Source organism: Pholis gunnellus (assembly GCF_910591455.1).
Source record: "Pholis gunnellus genome assembly, chromosome: 9".
NCBI classification, from domain to species: domain Eukaryota; kingdom Metazoa; phylum Chordata; class Actinopteri; order Perciformes; family Pholidae; genus Pholis; species Pholis gunnellus.
In genome coordinates this window covers 25374534-25389992 of record NC_136535.1, presented here as the reverse complement: position 1 = coordinate 25389992, position 15459 = coordinate 25374534, and the positions used below count along the sequence as shown (strand labels likewise).

General features: G+C 42.9%; 1 protein-coding gene across 1 annotated transcript in view; it reads left to right on the top strand.

Moving 5' to 3' along the window:
- The window catches only part of sgsm2 (small G protein signaling modulator 2), a gene marked incomplete at its 3' end in the record, with an annotated part of 61006 nt that overhangs the window by 23290 nt on the left and 22257 nt on the right, over positions 1-15459 (top strand). Inside the window, exon 3 of the mRNA XM_079166983.1 lies at positions 13027-13195. Within this exon, the coding sequence (XP_079023109.1) occupies positions 13027-13195 (169 nt within the window). The remainder of the gene's footprint in view (positions 1-13026; positions 13196-15459) is intronic.

The following is a 15459-nucleotide window of genomic DNA, read 5'->3' as shown; positions in this document are numbered from 1 at the left end:
CATGCATGCGCTAAACAACTGCTAAATGTCAGTCGAATTGTAATATTTTACAGAGAACCCTGCATTTAGACATTAAAACATTAAAGGGGACATATCATGCTCATTTCCAGGTGCATACTTGTATTAAAGGTTTCTACTAGAACATGTTTTCACGCTTTAATGTTCAAAAAACACATTATTTTTCTCATCCTGTCCGTCTGAATGTACCTGTATTCACCTTTTGTCTGAAAACAGTCCGTTTTTAGCGCCTGTCTCTTTAAGAGATCCTCCAGTAAAGAACGAAAAAACTGACTGGCTCATCTTATTTCACAGTTTGTGGGTTGGTAGACACTCCAGATACCCATAAATCTACGTGCACATGAACTGAAAAAGGGAATGTGTTCATGATTTGTCCCCTTTGAGAGCCAAGAAGTAACTTTGTGAGTTAGTAAACTCAAAGTACAGTCACGTTTTTATACATTCAGATGATTCTGGTCCCTGTCAACGGTCTGGGGATTATTTCAATGGCAGAAATTGGGTCATTTTGTCGCCTCGTTCCAGACCTCTGAATCGCCTCCCACAACTCCCAAGTTACTCCCAGCGATTCAAAACGGTCTGTTGTGTTTTTTTGTTTTGTCATTTCTGAAATAATCAAATATTCTCATTGTAAAGAGGATTAAGAATATGGATATCAAATGCTTAGCTACTTCGTAAATCGATTGACGGTATTTCAGTCTCATTATCGTGCTCATAAATAACTCCTTAATTGTGTTGGTACCCAAAATGCAAGATCTCCTAAATCTTGCATGAGGCCCGTTGCTTTCTGGCCGAAGAAGCTGTTGAAACGGCCAAACATGAGCTCCCGGCAGCAGGTCACGCTGCTGTGCTCTCTGTCTCTGATAGTCGGGGTTTCTTAGTGGCGGCCCCGCCGTAAATACCGGCTCTGTAAAGCCGATGAAGCTTGTTTATTATCTGCCAATCTGTGCCAACAAGCGCTGCTCTTTGCCCATCTGTCTCCGTCTGACATATGTCGTCAGGATTTCAGGAAACTGTGACTCATCCGCCTTTTTATTTCAGACACCAATAGTAAGTTTTCTCACGTTACTTTTAAAACCGCACGGTGACTGATAGTTCAGATTTAAGCGTTGGAGCTTTCGATAGATTTCTAATTGTTTTTTTGCTGCTTCCGACGTTCTCGTCCTTTTCTTTGTGCCGTGTTTCCGTTTCTTTCCCGCTGTGGAAGCTAGAGAGGCCGTGCTGTTTGCGTGGGAGTGAGAGAGGTTGCAAACCGGCTGCGAGGGAGGACAGAGAGAGGGATGTGAGGGATTAAAACCAGCGAGGGAAGAGGTGAGAGCGGGTATCGGTTCTCACAACCCCCCCCCCCCTCCTCCCCCTCCCTCTCCCTCTGGGCCTCCTCCCTGCTGCATCTCACCAGGCGGTCAGGACTCCTGGTGCCGGTCTGCCGAGCATCACGGCTCCGAATAAAGCCGTGAGTCTTAAGCTGCTGAGAGCCGGGTGCACAGGAATCGGAAGGAAAAAAAGAAACATACAGTTTAAAGAGCAGAATACGCGCTCACGCACGCGAGGGGGGGGGGGGGGGATTGCCTTCGAGGCGTTCTGCCTTCATAAATATGTCATCCGAGCTCCGTTCCAGGGAATGCTGCTCCGATGCTCGGTGGGCGCTTTCGCTGTGCAGAGAGCGTGACTGAACGATGGAGAGATGAGAGGAGACCGAGTGGAAGAGACTATTTTGTTCACAGTACAGAAGACAGCGAACACTTTGTCACTCCATTAAAATGATATCGGGTGTCAGTGGTAGCGGAAATGCACACCTGTTTTATCCTTTTTGTACCCAGATGGAGAAAAATTTGAATTTTGTATATTCACTGCGAATCACTGCAGGCCTTCTTCGATTTAAAGGTACTGCAAGGAACTTTCACTCTGTCGCCCCCTGTGGACTGAAGTGGTAGTGTCTCTGAGCACCAGAGTCCCTTCAGAAAACCGACTTCTTGTTGAGGACACGCCGGGTCAAATGAAGTACTGTGCTGATATTGGCATCTGTTGGAGAAAATCTAAATGACTAATGATAAGGTGTGCTTAGAAAACTTGGTGTCCTTAACTTCCTCTGACATTAAGCGCCACAGTTCTTTAGTCTAGCCGAAAGAACACAGCACTGATTGTAATGGTAAATAAAGTTGCAAACGGAGTCAATCTAATGAGTGACCCTTGATATGGCGTCCTGCTAGACTGCTGAGAGAGACCTCTCGGCAGCATATTCTGAAGTAGAAAGATAACAAAGAACTGTGGACCTTCATTGAAGACCAAATGCTCTAGTGAAGTTACAAACCCTTTGTTCTTTTGACGCCATATGTGTATTGTGTAGGTGTCACCTCCTGTGACAGAATGCTATATGTACCAGTGTCTCAGAGCCAGATCTCTGAGCAGTCTTGGCACGTTGTTGTATGTGTTCGACCCTGTCTCCTTCTTTGCAAAGAATAAATGTTAACAGATTAATGATTTTCCAACGGTCTTGCGTGAATTTTTCTAACAGTATCACTTTAAGGTGTACTGGTACTGGTACAGTCATTCTTTTCAACGACACCCAGCCCTATCGAGGTTAGACATCGTCCTACACACATGCACACTCTGAGACATATTGGTGTTTGCTTTGATTGTTGTGATGGAATATCATGCTGAAGAGAGAAGAAGGGAAACCAATCGCCGTGTGAGGATTTTAAATCAATGTAAAGACGTGTGCTGTGTGTGTTAACGATCTGTAGCTAATTAGCTAAAACAAACCGACCGTTAACAGGACAATTCAATGGTTTAGCATATTTCCCCGAAACAAATCTAATTTGTGTGTGTGCGTGCGTGCGTGCGTGCGTGTGTGTGTGTGTGTGTGTGTGTGTGTGTGTGTGTGTGTGTGTGTGTGTGTGTGTGTGTGTGTGTGTGTGTGTGTGTGTGTGTGTGTGTGTGTGTGTGTGTGTGTGTGTGTGTGTGTGTGTGTGTGTGTGTGTGAGACGGTGAGATAAAGTTCTCCTGCACATGAGCTGCAGTGCTCAGCCATTGATTTCCGTTGACACACGTTGTTTCAGCCCCTGAAGTCCCGTCAGCGGAAGGAGATAAACCTCAGCGTCTCAACACCACTTCTCTTATATCTGATGAGCAGTTGAAGAAGTGATGGGCGGACCGACTGAATCAATATTTAATCACCCAGGTGTGTGTGTGTGTGTGTGTTTGTGTGTGAGAGACCATCACAAAGTAGACATTTGAGGAAGTATGATGAAAACACTGTTGTTCTTAAATATACCTGCACCAGTTGGTGAAGTTGCAGCGTAATCCTCTCGGCTCTGCAAACCTCCTGCAACTTTTAGCAAGAACGACATCAAGCGAAACACACTGTGGCTGCTTCCGTCTGTGAAACACAGTCGATTGGTTTCTGGTGCGCGAAACAAAGTCCTTAAACCATTATTACACTACAGAACGTGGTTTTGATTAAATCTGCTTTAAAGCCCACCAATCAATCCAATGCAACGCTCATGTGTTCTTCATTAAGAGTGTAATAAATATGAGCCTTAAACTCACCCGTGGCACAAAGGTAATAACAAAACTAGTTGAAATGTTGAGGCGTAAATGCCAATGAGCACTTTGCCTTTTTGTTAATTCAAGACCTGTTTCCCTACAGAGTGGGAGGATGATGGTGCTTTAGTAGAATAAAGCTGCTAATCACTGCTTCTGTACACAACACTCTCTTCTAGGGACGGGTATCGTTAGTGTTTTATGGATACTAGGACTCTGATCGATACTCTTATCGTTTCTTTTTCATTACATTTTGTGAGAAAAAGACATTTCATTAAGAGAAGAATCCACATTTCTTTATCATTCTTGTATGTAAACAAATAGTCTTTCTCGAGCAGCAACACAAGAAGTTCTAAAATCTTTAAAATACGTTCTCAGCTAATCAGCTAATCACCACCGTATGACATCACTAACATGTGACATCACTAACGTGTGACATCACTAACGTATGACATCGGGCGGCTGCTCCACCAACAGACTGATGTTCTGCTTGTTAGTCACATGTTGTTTTTATTGAGGGTTTTATTGAGTTTGAGACGACCAGAGTTCTACAATGTTTCCTTCTCTCTGATCATGATGTGAGTCTCGCGCTGTACTGAGAGGAGACACAAAGACACAAAGAGACAAAGAGACAAAGAGACAGAGAGAGAGGACGTCTCACTCCAGAACTTTTAAAGTACCGATAGCAGAACCGATGACTCCGGGTCGCATCAATACTTTACTAATTTAGTACTCTGTGCTAAACTAATTTACCGTTTAGGACGGCGTTTCTGGGCGGCCTCCCGACTGCTGTTACAAGTGGGGGAGTAACGACTACATGAGCAGAGAAAGGAAGTCGCTCTCCCTCTGTGTTTGTTGTAATTTGAGTTTCTCTGTGCTTTGTTGACATAGCCGGGCCGGCCGTGCGTGCCTTTCAGGGCACGTTAGGACAAGTTTTTAGATGTTTTGGAAACAGGAGGTCTTAAAAATCTACATTTGAGTAAATATTTTGCAACCAAATCAAATAGTTTACAGGATATTCAAGCTTTGATTCATTATAATACATTTAATACTTGACTTCTTTCTTTACAGATCTTGTATAAAGGTAATAAATTAGTCCATGAATATGAGATATGAGTTGACAGATAATCCCACCTCAGCATTGAGGAGGTTTGTTTACGGCGTTTTTCCGGTTACACTCGTCGTCTTCTTGCTTCTTCACAGTTCATTTTGTTTGTACGTCCTCTGGTGTTTTGGAGGATAAAGAATATTAACGTCTTGGTGTGTTAAACAAAGCTTCAGAGAGCTTCAGTGAAGAGGAAGCAAACCAGGAGGGGACGTTTTATAGTTTTGGCGTTTGAAAGACTGGCCTCCATCTCGAAACGTGGCGTCCAGTTCTCACAACACACTCAAGGTTGTAAGTCAGCAGCGCACAAACTCAAGCCTGAGTTTGATTTCAGTCTCTGCTGTGAAACTATACTGTGAGGAGACGCGCAGGAAAGATTGTTTGGTGTCATAATGAACTATGTACGTCCATCAGATAAGAGCTTTGTTTGTTTCAAAAACGTCCCCATTAAATGTGAGAATGTAATTTTAATTATTCAGATCCCACTTCAAAATGAGACCAATTAAATACAACAATGTCTCACTGATACAAAAAAAAATAAAGCATCTGTCATTTTCACACACCGAGGATGATTTGCATTTGTTTATTCGTGGCTTTAAATATCAAGTTATTCTGTGATTCATCCTGCTGCGTAACGAACAAAGCTGCTGAGTTGTGAGTTACGTTTTGTGACGATAACACTGATTTATCGTAAAAGAAGGAGACAAATGTTTGGCCTTCAGATTGAAACACATTTGATTCATACAGAAAACAATTATAAATTAAAATACAGCCCAAGAATTTTACAGTTGGCCCTAAATACCATAGACCGTTTTAAAGACGTAGACATCACCTATTGGTTTTGTGGACTACTGTTTTGAAGCATTGAGTTTGACATTTTGGCGGTCGCCATCTTGGTTTTTTTTAAGCCACAAGTGACCATATTTGGATGAGAAGGTAAAGCTGGGGAGGAGGTACCGTTAGCATAGCAAGTTACCAGCTTGCTAGCGCTAGCTTGGTTAGCTAGTGCATCCAAAAATTAACTGTGATATTAGGGCGGGTAATGTATTTTAGAAACTTTTTTTGTTACCTTTTTTGATATTGCTCTTTGGCTAGCTTAAAACAAAAATGTGCTTACTGGTTAAAAAAATGAACAGCCGACTCGTAAAGAGCGTCTGTGGCGACCAAAACAGGGAATACCGACTGTGAAAGGGTTAAAGTTGTAAGACGTAAATACGAAAACTCCCAAAAACAAGTTTATGGCTAATTTAATGTAGACAGTGACATGAATAAGCATTGCTACGCCTCTGTCGTGATTGGCAGGTTGCTGTGGTAGCGCCCTAAAGCATCCCCTGCTTTATGGTCTGTTTGACTCTAAATGGACCATCATTTACTAAATGAACATCATGCTGTATTGAAGAAGACCTGAAACTAGAGATCGAGACCATAAACTCATGTTTACAATGTTTACTGAGGTAATAAATCAAGAGAGAAGTAGAGTCATTTTCTCATAGACTTCTATACAACCAGAGGAGTCGCCCCCTGGTGGACACTAGAGAGAATGCAGCTTTAACACATGAAGCTTTGACTTCACTCTTCAGTTCTGGAGGTTGCCTCTTGCTTTATACCCTCTGCTTGATTCTCTGCGTTGGTATGACTTTGTTTGATAAATACTGTGAGGTTCAGTTTCAGTGAGAACATGTGAAAAATGAGCAAAAGGATAATTTGTGTGCATCAAAAGCGGCAGCGAGGCTCTGACCTTCTCCTCGTGGTCGACTGACAGCAATGGGAGTGAATGATCGACGGCAGGTCGGTCCAACCTTCAGACGAACATAATGCAAGAGCTCAGAAAACATAAAAACGGTGATAAAAAAATAGTCTAGTGGTATCATCCTTTGTGAGGCTCTAAAATCCACCGTTTACAGGAAGTGTTTTGCGGTGCAGAGTTACATCACAGCCCCTCGTCTCCTCGCGTGAACATCAAGAAGACCTCAAGCAGAGAGACGAGACGCGTCACACGAGCAAACTGTGAGCGTGGTGCGTGTGTCGTCTAAATTTGTCCGTATTACTGAGAGTTAAGCGTCTTTTCTTTTTTTTTTCTGTCACAAGGCGCAGACGTTTATCTGAGGATGGCAGCGTTGCCATGGAGACGGGGCTCTAATCAGTGGAACACCTGACGCTCCACTACAGTCTCTCGTGGCTTCTGATTCATGTCTTCTCTCAATTAGCTCCGAGAGAGAGAGAGAGAGAGAGAGAGAGAGAGAGAGAGAGAGAGAGAGAGAGAGAGAGAGAGAGAGAGAGAGAGAGAGAGAGAGAGAGAGAGAGAGAGAGAGAGAGAGAGAGAGAGAGAGACGGGGAGACGGGGAGACGGGGAGAAAGAACTCAGCAGATGGAGATGGTTTTTTTCAATGGAAAACATTTCAGGATTTGCATCCCATTATTTTTGTAAAAAGATATGGTCCTTGTGCTGAAGCGACATAATGTGAAATACAGAAACATTGACACAAAATGTCCTTGTGTGGTTGGTCTGTAATGCAGACAGCGATTGACCAAGAAAACCACACGAACGGCTTCGGCAGTGGAACAGTTTGTTCTGTTTTTAACGACTTAACGAGATGAGAAATGAGAAACCAGAGCTGGAGAATCCTTGTGGGTCATTGGGTCCGTTTCTGGACTGTATCAAGCTTGATTTTTAGAAAGTCTGAACGGCTAAAATCTATATGAAATGTGATTTTTGCAAGAGATGGCTTGAAATGCGATTCCAATCGGATTTCTACGTCCGGATGCTCTGGCGGCTCAAATCAGATTTTAAAGAGTGTTTTGCGTCTCTCACACAGCGACGCAAAACAAACACATCTGGACTGAGGAGGAGTGACGTAGAGACGCCGTATACGTCTCTGGTAGAGACCTGTCAATCACTGTGTAGCCCCGCCCCTAAAGCATCCCCTGCTTTATGGTCTGTTTGACTCTAAATGGACCATCATTTACTAAATGAACATCATGCTGTGTTGAAGAAGACTTGAAACTAGAGATTGAGACCATAAACTCATGTTTACAATGTTTACTGAGGTAATAAATCAAGAGAGAAGTAGAGTCATTTTCTCATAGACTTCTATACAACCAGAGGAGTCGCCCCCTGGTGGACACTAGAGAGAATGCAGGTTGAAGGCACCTTAACATTGGCTTCACTTGAGGCTTGTGACAGTAGTGGTGTATTTAGTTTGGAGCAGAGTGGTCAGCAGAGACTTGGAACGCTACAGGAGTCCTTTGAGATGTTTTCATGGACGTTTTTGTCAGATTTGAACACCGAGCCTCTCTGTTCTCTGTGGGAAGGAGAGAACTAAATAAAACATCCACAGCCACCTTTCAAGACTACAGGGGAGAAGTGATGGATGGAAATGAGACTAACGCGTCTTAAATTGGGTAATTTATCTTCTCAGGCTTCTGCATTTCACTTCATGTCGTTGTTCTCACTTACATTTATCCATAACACTCACAAACCACTTTCATATATTCATAACCATTCGTTTGCATTTGGATTATTTCCCACTACGGTGTTAGTATTCTTACAACACATAAACTTCCTCACAAAGGAGTTTCAACACATGTCATATTATAATATATGCTGCTCTGTTTCTGTCCATGTTTGATGTGATTGGCTGTGTATCAGCGATAATAGAAATGCACCCACAGCCTGGATGGAGACGTACTGGAGTTGACAGTTAATCAGGATTGTTGAAACGCAGTTTTGTGCTCCAACATGCTGCTCAGTGCAGCCGCTGCACTGTGATGCGAGTCAAACTAAAAGCACGGATTCTCCAGTCACGACTCTCGTGTGCCGTCTGGTCGGCCCCTTTTTGGCCTTTTGGGCTTTCTGCTCGGCATCAGTCGCCAGCACGACCGGCTTCTCGCCTCCCGAAGATGTTTGTTTTTCTTTGGCCTCACGTCAGACGCTGTGATGATTCACACGAGTGATGATCTGTCAGAGAGACTTGATTGTATATATTCCCTCTGCCTCAAAGGTTCGGACCTGCACAGCGAAGAAATCGTTCGTGAGTCGTCCTCTGTAGAATCTCACAGGTAGTTTGAGAATACAAGAAGCAGACAGACACAGAGAACATCACGAGCTCAGCTCACAGCATCCTTTAATGATGAGGGATTTAAAATGATATAAAACTTAGATGTAACATCTATGATTTCTATAATTCACTGCTAATAATCAGATTTTCATTGTGATTAACAGGATACTTTTTTATCTCCGTGTGTACTTTTACATTTTTTCACAATACAAATCCAATTAAATCTATTTGCAGCCTAAATAGGGTGAAGTGGACGTCCTCGTTACGCGTCCCTTCATCATTTCCACTGGTTCAATACATATCTTAGACCTCTATTACTTTCCTCCACCATCGCTTTTCCTATTTTTGTCCGTTCATCTGTCTGTACTTGGATCCCCGGACGTCCATTCGTTGGCAGGTCATTACATGGCCATGAGTTTCCTAATGAGCCCATTAGCTGCTTCAGGCCGTCCCCTCCTCTCTTACTCACCCATCTTTTCCTTTTTTTCTCGGGCTCTACTCCTCCACACTTTCCCAGTTACAGTTAGTCCAATCATGTCCTCCTTCTAACCCCCAATCACTGAGATCAATTACCATCAGTTACGTATCGTAACCTAATTCTACGAGTATGGGCGGAGCCCTCTGAGAGCCGCGGCCATCGGGTTCATCGCTGCACTCGTGCGGAATAATGTACATTATATTATTGGATTATCGTTATTGATAAGCTGAGTTGATTAAAGGTCGGGCTAATTTTCATTATTTTATACAATGCTGCGTAGCTTCATCTATAACAACTCGTCACATTGTATTTGTCGGTACTACTTTGTATCGATCAGAATCTGGTCGGGAGTGTGTTTGAATCTTTGACTGTTGTAGAGAACACCGCTTAAACCGAGACCAGGTCACGAACAAGACCAGAGTGCATCGAGTCTGAGACGAGACCAAAGACTTTGAACGGTTGAGACCGAGACCATGACATGGTGAGACCATGACATGGTGAGACCATGACATGGTGAGACCGGGTCATGACCAAGACCCGACCGGTGCGAGTCCCAACGCTGCAGACACGTTAAGAACTGTGGAACAAAACCAGAGTCACTCCTCAGATCGACCTGAAGGATCCACATTCACATAAAGACACGCAGTGAAAACAGACAAGGATTCCTCTTCATTTATCTTTTTTAATGCCACATATATTTTATATATATATATATATATATATATATGTATGTGTGTGTGTGTGTGTGTGTGTGTGTGTATAACATGAGAAATGTCTTGATAGAATAATCAAAAGGCATTGCAGAGCTGAATGTGGGATCAGCGTTCTGCTCAAAGAAAAGCTCAAATATTCAGGTAAAAGCTGCCGGATAGTTTTCTGTTTGTTGAAAATAGACTTGAGCAGCTGATTCTTCTTAATTCAGTATATTCACACCTTGTTTCTTCTTCAAGGTGTGACCTCTGATTTCAAAAGATGGAGGCTGATAAAAGGTCTGATTTAAATAACACCGGGCTTCCTCTTCAGCCCCCTCTAACGCTCTGACCTAATGACAAATTAACAGGCTTTGGCGTCTTCTATAATGACCTATTAGTCTTTTAATTACACATTGAAGACTGTGTATATTTTGAGGGCAGTGCTTGCCTTTGCAGAGCAGTGATGGTGAGAGCGGATGTGACACGTTGAACAGATGGATTCTCTTCCTGACTGTTCTTTCTGTTTTTAAGCGTTGGAGGTTTGATGTGAAGGTAAAAACGGAGCCAGTCACGGTGACGCCGGCTCTTTGATGGCAGTATTTTTGGGCTGCTCTATTAATAACACATGCACGGTGTTCATTTCAGGGCTGTGTGGCTTTTTAGGGAAGCAGTTTTATGCACCAAGATTTTTCTTTTTGCCTCCGTTTTATCACACACACACACACACACACACACACACACGTATAAGCAAATAACGTGTTTTGAAGAGATATCACACGTTACGCAACATGACTCCCCCGTCCGTGAGGCTAATGAAGGCGAGTTATGTTTTCCGTTTTTTAAATGTTGTGGAGAAGTTTTGGACTCCTACACATGGACGCAGTTATGCAACAGTTAACTCCAACCACGCAGACGGACCGGCCAACAAACATCCTGCGAGTTCCTATCAATAACCAGCTCCCACGGCCGTGTCATCGGCCAACTGGCTGCTTATAACTGATGGAAGCCCTTTTTTTTAATTTTACATTTCTGTAATATGATCAATACGGTCTTATGGAGGTACAAGGGGATCAACCGACACAGGACAGGCTGTTCTCATACAGCATTCGTACCTTTACTTGCTTAGAACGACGGCTCTGTACTTCGTAGATATCCCACCAAAGAAGAATCTGATCCACGTGATCATGAACCAGGAAATACAAAAGAGATCTCCCAGTGCAGGCGGGATGGAAGGTGAATAAGTCAAATTAACATCTGGTCTTTCCTCCAGGAGACCGTTAAAAAGAGAAGTTAAAGTTGATTTATTTCTCACGCAGCTTCCGTCATTGAGTAACACCACTTCAGTATTTATTTTAACCCAAAACAACAATCTTTTTGTAAACCTTTCATGGTTTCATTCCCTTTTTGTGTTTCTTCACGATCTTTTCCTAAACCCAACTCAATAGTTTTGTTGTCTAAACTTCACTTATTTCCTGTGAAGACGAAAGTTTATTCTGAGAAAACTGTATTCACACAACGAGCTGAAATTGACACGTTGAGGAGAAACTTTCAGTGAGATATCAAACGAACTGTTGTACGACACCAGACCCCGTAAGTTTTCTTTTAACCGACTTGTGAAGCGCTGCTGGAGAGAGACGTGCTGTGTGTCTATATATCGACGTTCAGCTCTTTACCACGTGCAGTATTTCATTAGACTTCCTCTGTGCGACACCCTATTTGCATTTAGCTACTTCATCCATCTCGGGCGGATCAGTTAGCCGTCAGACAATTCAAGTGTGAATGCAAATAAGAAGCGTTAGAGGCGGATTGAAATCCAGTTGCTCGAAACCTCCTCAGCGTTCCATCCAGCCGCTGAAGAGACGCCGTCATCTAGACAGAAGAAGACGATTCCACTGCTTTAGATATATTTTTCATCGTTTTGCTTCTTTAAGTGTTTTGTTGTTCCTCTCTCTTTAGAGATGACGTCCATAAGGTTGTTCTCTCCCTTACTTCTGTAGTTTGTCTGTTGTTTGATGTAACGTTGTATCTTCTACGGTTCTGTTTCTCGTTTGCGTTGTGAGTCTTTGAAAACGAGAGGATGAATATCAGGACGTTTATCCTGATACATCTCACTCAGTACGTCAGTGAGCTTCCTCTTGTCTTTGTAAGTAGCTTCTGCAGTCGATCGGGGTCTAAATCAATATTCTATTGATTGTCTGGACAGCAGTAAGGGGTCTTCAGGGGCCTGCTGTCGATGTGAGAGGGTAACAGATATTCCTTCAAAGCGGTTTAACATCGGTTTTTAAAAACTCGCGCATCGTAACGATGATGATACGTATCGACGTTTACGCTTCGCGTCGATGAGAATGGAATCGTCGATCTTTGAATCGATACGTCGGCGATCTATCGACGCGTCATTCTCATCACAGGAACAGCTGTAGGTCCAAAGATACCGTGTCCGATAGAGTCATTGTTTCATTGGTTCATTAGTTCAAGCCAATCAGCTGTCTTTAAAAGTCTTTAACAGCACACGCCTGTGCAGCCTCGGCTTATATTTCTTCTTATAATTGATAAATTGATGAGCCGTCCTCCTCGTTTCTGCTTCTGAACACACTTGAACCGATTATCTTTTACTGTCCTCCATCCTTTCATCCTTCCTCATGTTGGACATTTTAAGGCTCTCCTCTCTACATTATAATATATATTATATATATATATGTATATATGTAATATTTAAACCCATTTTACAGACTGTTGCTTTATGTGATGTCGTCTTTTTACTGTTTTATTTTACTGTTAATACTTTTTTCATTTTTTTTTTTATTTCTTAGTTTGTTCGCATCGTATCGATTTAGTTTTATTGTTTAATCTATTTTACTGTTTAATCAGGGTTTAATTTGACTTTAGTTGTTGCTTGGTTGGGCCTCACTCAAAGCACTCTGTGAAGTTATTATTATTATTATTATTATTATTATTATTACTGGTGTTGCACTGGAGACTGTGCTTAGGCTCACTGCTCTGTTGCTGTTTTATTGCCTTACTTTTGCTTTGCTTTGTCTGTCAAAGCACCGTGTAAACTCTGTTTTCAAAGGTGCTCTATAAATAAAGTTATATTTTATATATATATATATTATAATATGTCTCCTCTCTCTGCAGCTGCCATCGAGGCCTGCCTGGGTCACCTGCTGAAGAGACGGGCGGCCGGTTTCCTCCGCAGCGACAAGATCGCCGCCCTCTTCACCAAAGTCGGCAAAGTCTGCGACACGGTCGGCGAGGTTTGCCGTAAAGTGCAAGAGCAGCTCCAGCAGCAGTCTGAACTCACCAGGTCGGTCTCACGGTAAATTACATTCACACAGACGGACCGTGTAGAGTCCGTGTAGTGTCTATAGTTTTTGTGAGCTGTGCACACTGCTTTCACAGTAACATTTCTGCCAGTTTTAAAGTATTTATACACATTGATTCACCATCGGTCGTAGACCAGGTCATAATCTCCAGACTCCATCACCGCTACACACAGCCTCTGGTCAGCTGAGTGTTTACTAAAGCTGAGCAATCTGTGTGCACAGTGCGATAAGCCTCAGGCCTGTTTCTGTGTGTGTGTGTGTGTGTGTGTCTACCTGCTCACGTGTTTGCGTATGTATTTCTGCGTGTATGTTGTGTACACACAGAGTATGATAAACTGCTTTATCTGCAGGCACTTAGGTACTAGCCGAGCTGTTTGCGAGCCCATTAATTGTCCATTAGCCTGATCCACATGGCTACCACATGTCTCTCTGCAGAGAGAGAGCTTTCCCCAAATGGAGGAGAGAAAGCTTTAGTGCAACAAGCACACACACACACACACACACACACACACACACACACACACCACTGATGCACAAACAATAGCTCCGCAGTCAGAATGGTGTAGCGACTGAAGTTGTGAATGCAGGAGTTAAACGTGTTTGGGTCCGCCGGGCGCTCCGTCTTCATATCAGCCGCCGTCTCTCGTTCATCCGTCACATCTCATTGGCCTTTATTTCCCCAGACACACAACATCGAAGCCTATTATTGCGTATGGATCTGGTTTTGCACGAGTCTCACCCTTCCACCAGGATGCACACACACACACACACACACACACACACACACACATGCTCCCCCCCTCTCTCTCCCTCCCCCCGTCATCCCACCTCAGGGCTCCATCTCTCATTTACCCTGGTTACTATGGCAACGTGATTTTGTGCCACCGGCGGGGGGAGGGAGAGAGAGAGAGAGGGAGGGAGAGAGAGAGAATAGACTTTATATAAGAAGTTGACGTAGTCGTCGTGACGTCACTCGTTGGTTTGTGGGCTGATGTTATGAAGCCTTGAGTTCAGCGATTTCGCAGTCGCCATATTGGTTTTTTTTTTGTAACCAGTGAACAGGAAGTGACCACATCTGGACTGAGGAGGAGTGACGTAGAGACGCCGTATACGTCTCTGGTAGAGACCTGTCAATCACTGTGTAGCCCCGCCCCTAAAGCATCCCCTGCTTTATGGTCTGTTTGACTCTAAATGGACCATCATTTACTAAATGAACATCATGCTGTATTGAAGAAGACTTGAAACTAGAGATTGAGACCATAAACTCATGTTTACAATGTTTACTGAGGTAATAAATCAAGAGAGAAGTAGAGTCATTTTCTCATAGACTTCTATACAACCAGAGGAGTCGCCCCCTGGTGGACATTAGAGAGAATGCAGCTTTAACACATGAAGCATCAGCTTCACTCGGCAGAACCCGAGGTTGCCGCCTGAACCCGACACGCTGGCTTCTTCTCGTTGTCGTCCTGATATCCGAGAAGTTTCCCCTCAACAACAATGGATTCAAATTTGAATTAATCAATCAACGTTTTATTTGTGCAGAACCTTTCAAAGTGCTTTAAAAATGATGGACAAGACGGAAATGGAGAGAAGGTGAAGAGACTAATGCAACCCAAATAAAGTTAAGAACAATCAAACAAATGGTAAAATGTAAGAAAATAAATAGTTTAGGTCCACAAACAAACGTGAAGAAAATATTTTCTCACATTCACTATTCATATATGTGAAGAAACGTTTTCAATTTGACTAAATAAAACTGCTGGAAAAACTAGCTTAAGCTTTTAAAAGCAACATTTTTAGCGACATCTGCAAAGAAAGAAAGAAACCCCCAAACATTTTGCTATCGAGGCTTTCATGGGGTCTCATGACATCATCGAGCCCCACATACAGGAATAACCCACATCAAGCTGATCCAGAGCTCTTTATAAACCACCCTGACATATTCCCTTTCATCATCAATATTCATCCGTCAGCTTTAAAATGCAATCTGGTTGTAATCACTTTGTTCCATTCAGTTAGCTGCATGTTGACATTTGTTGACATTTACATTTTGTTTGTAAAGGCAGAGCACGGAGAAGAAGAAGAGACGGCACACTGTAGGAAGGGATGTTCCTATAAAGGAGATGTATGGAGCCCTCTATAATGAGAGATTATACGGTCATGTGAACAGATGCTTAGAGGTGATACATCATCGTAGGATGCATAATTCTGCTCATTGTGCTGGTTTATGAATGATGTATGCACA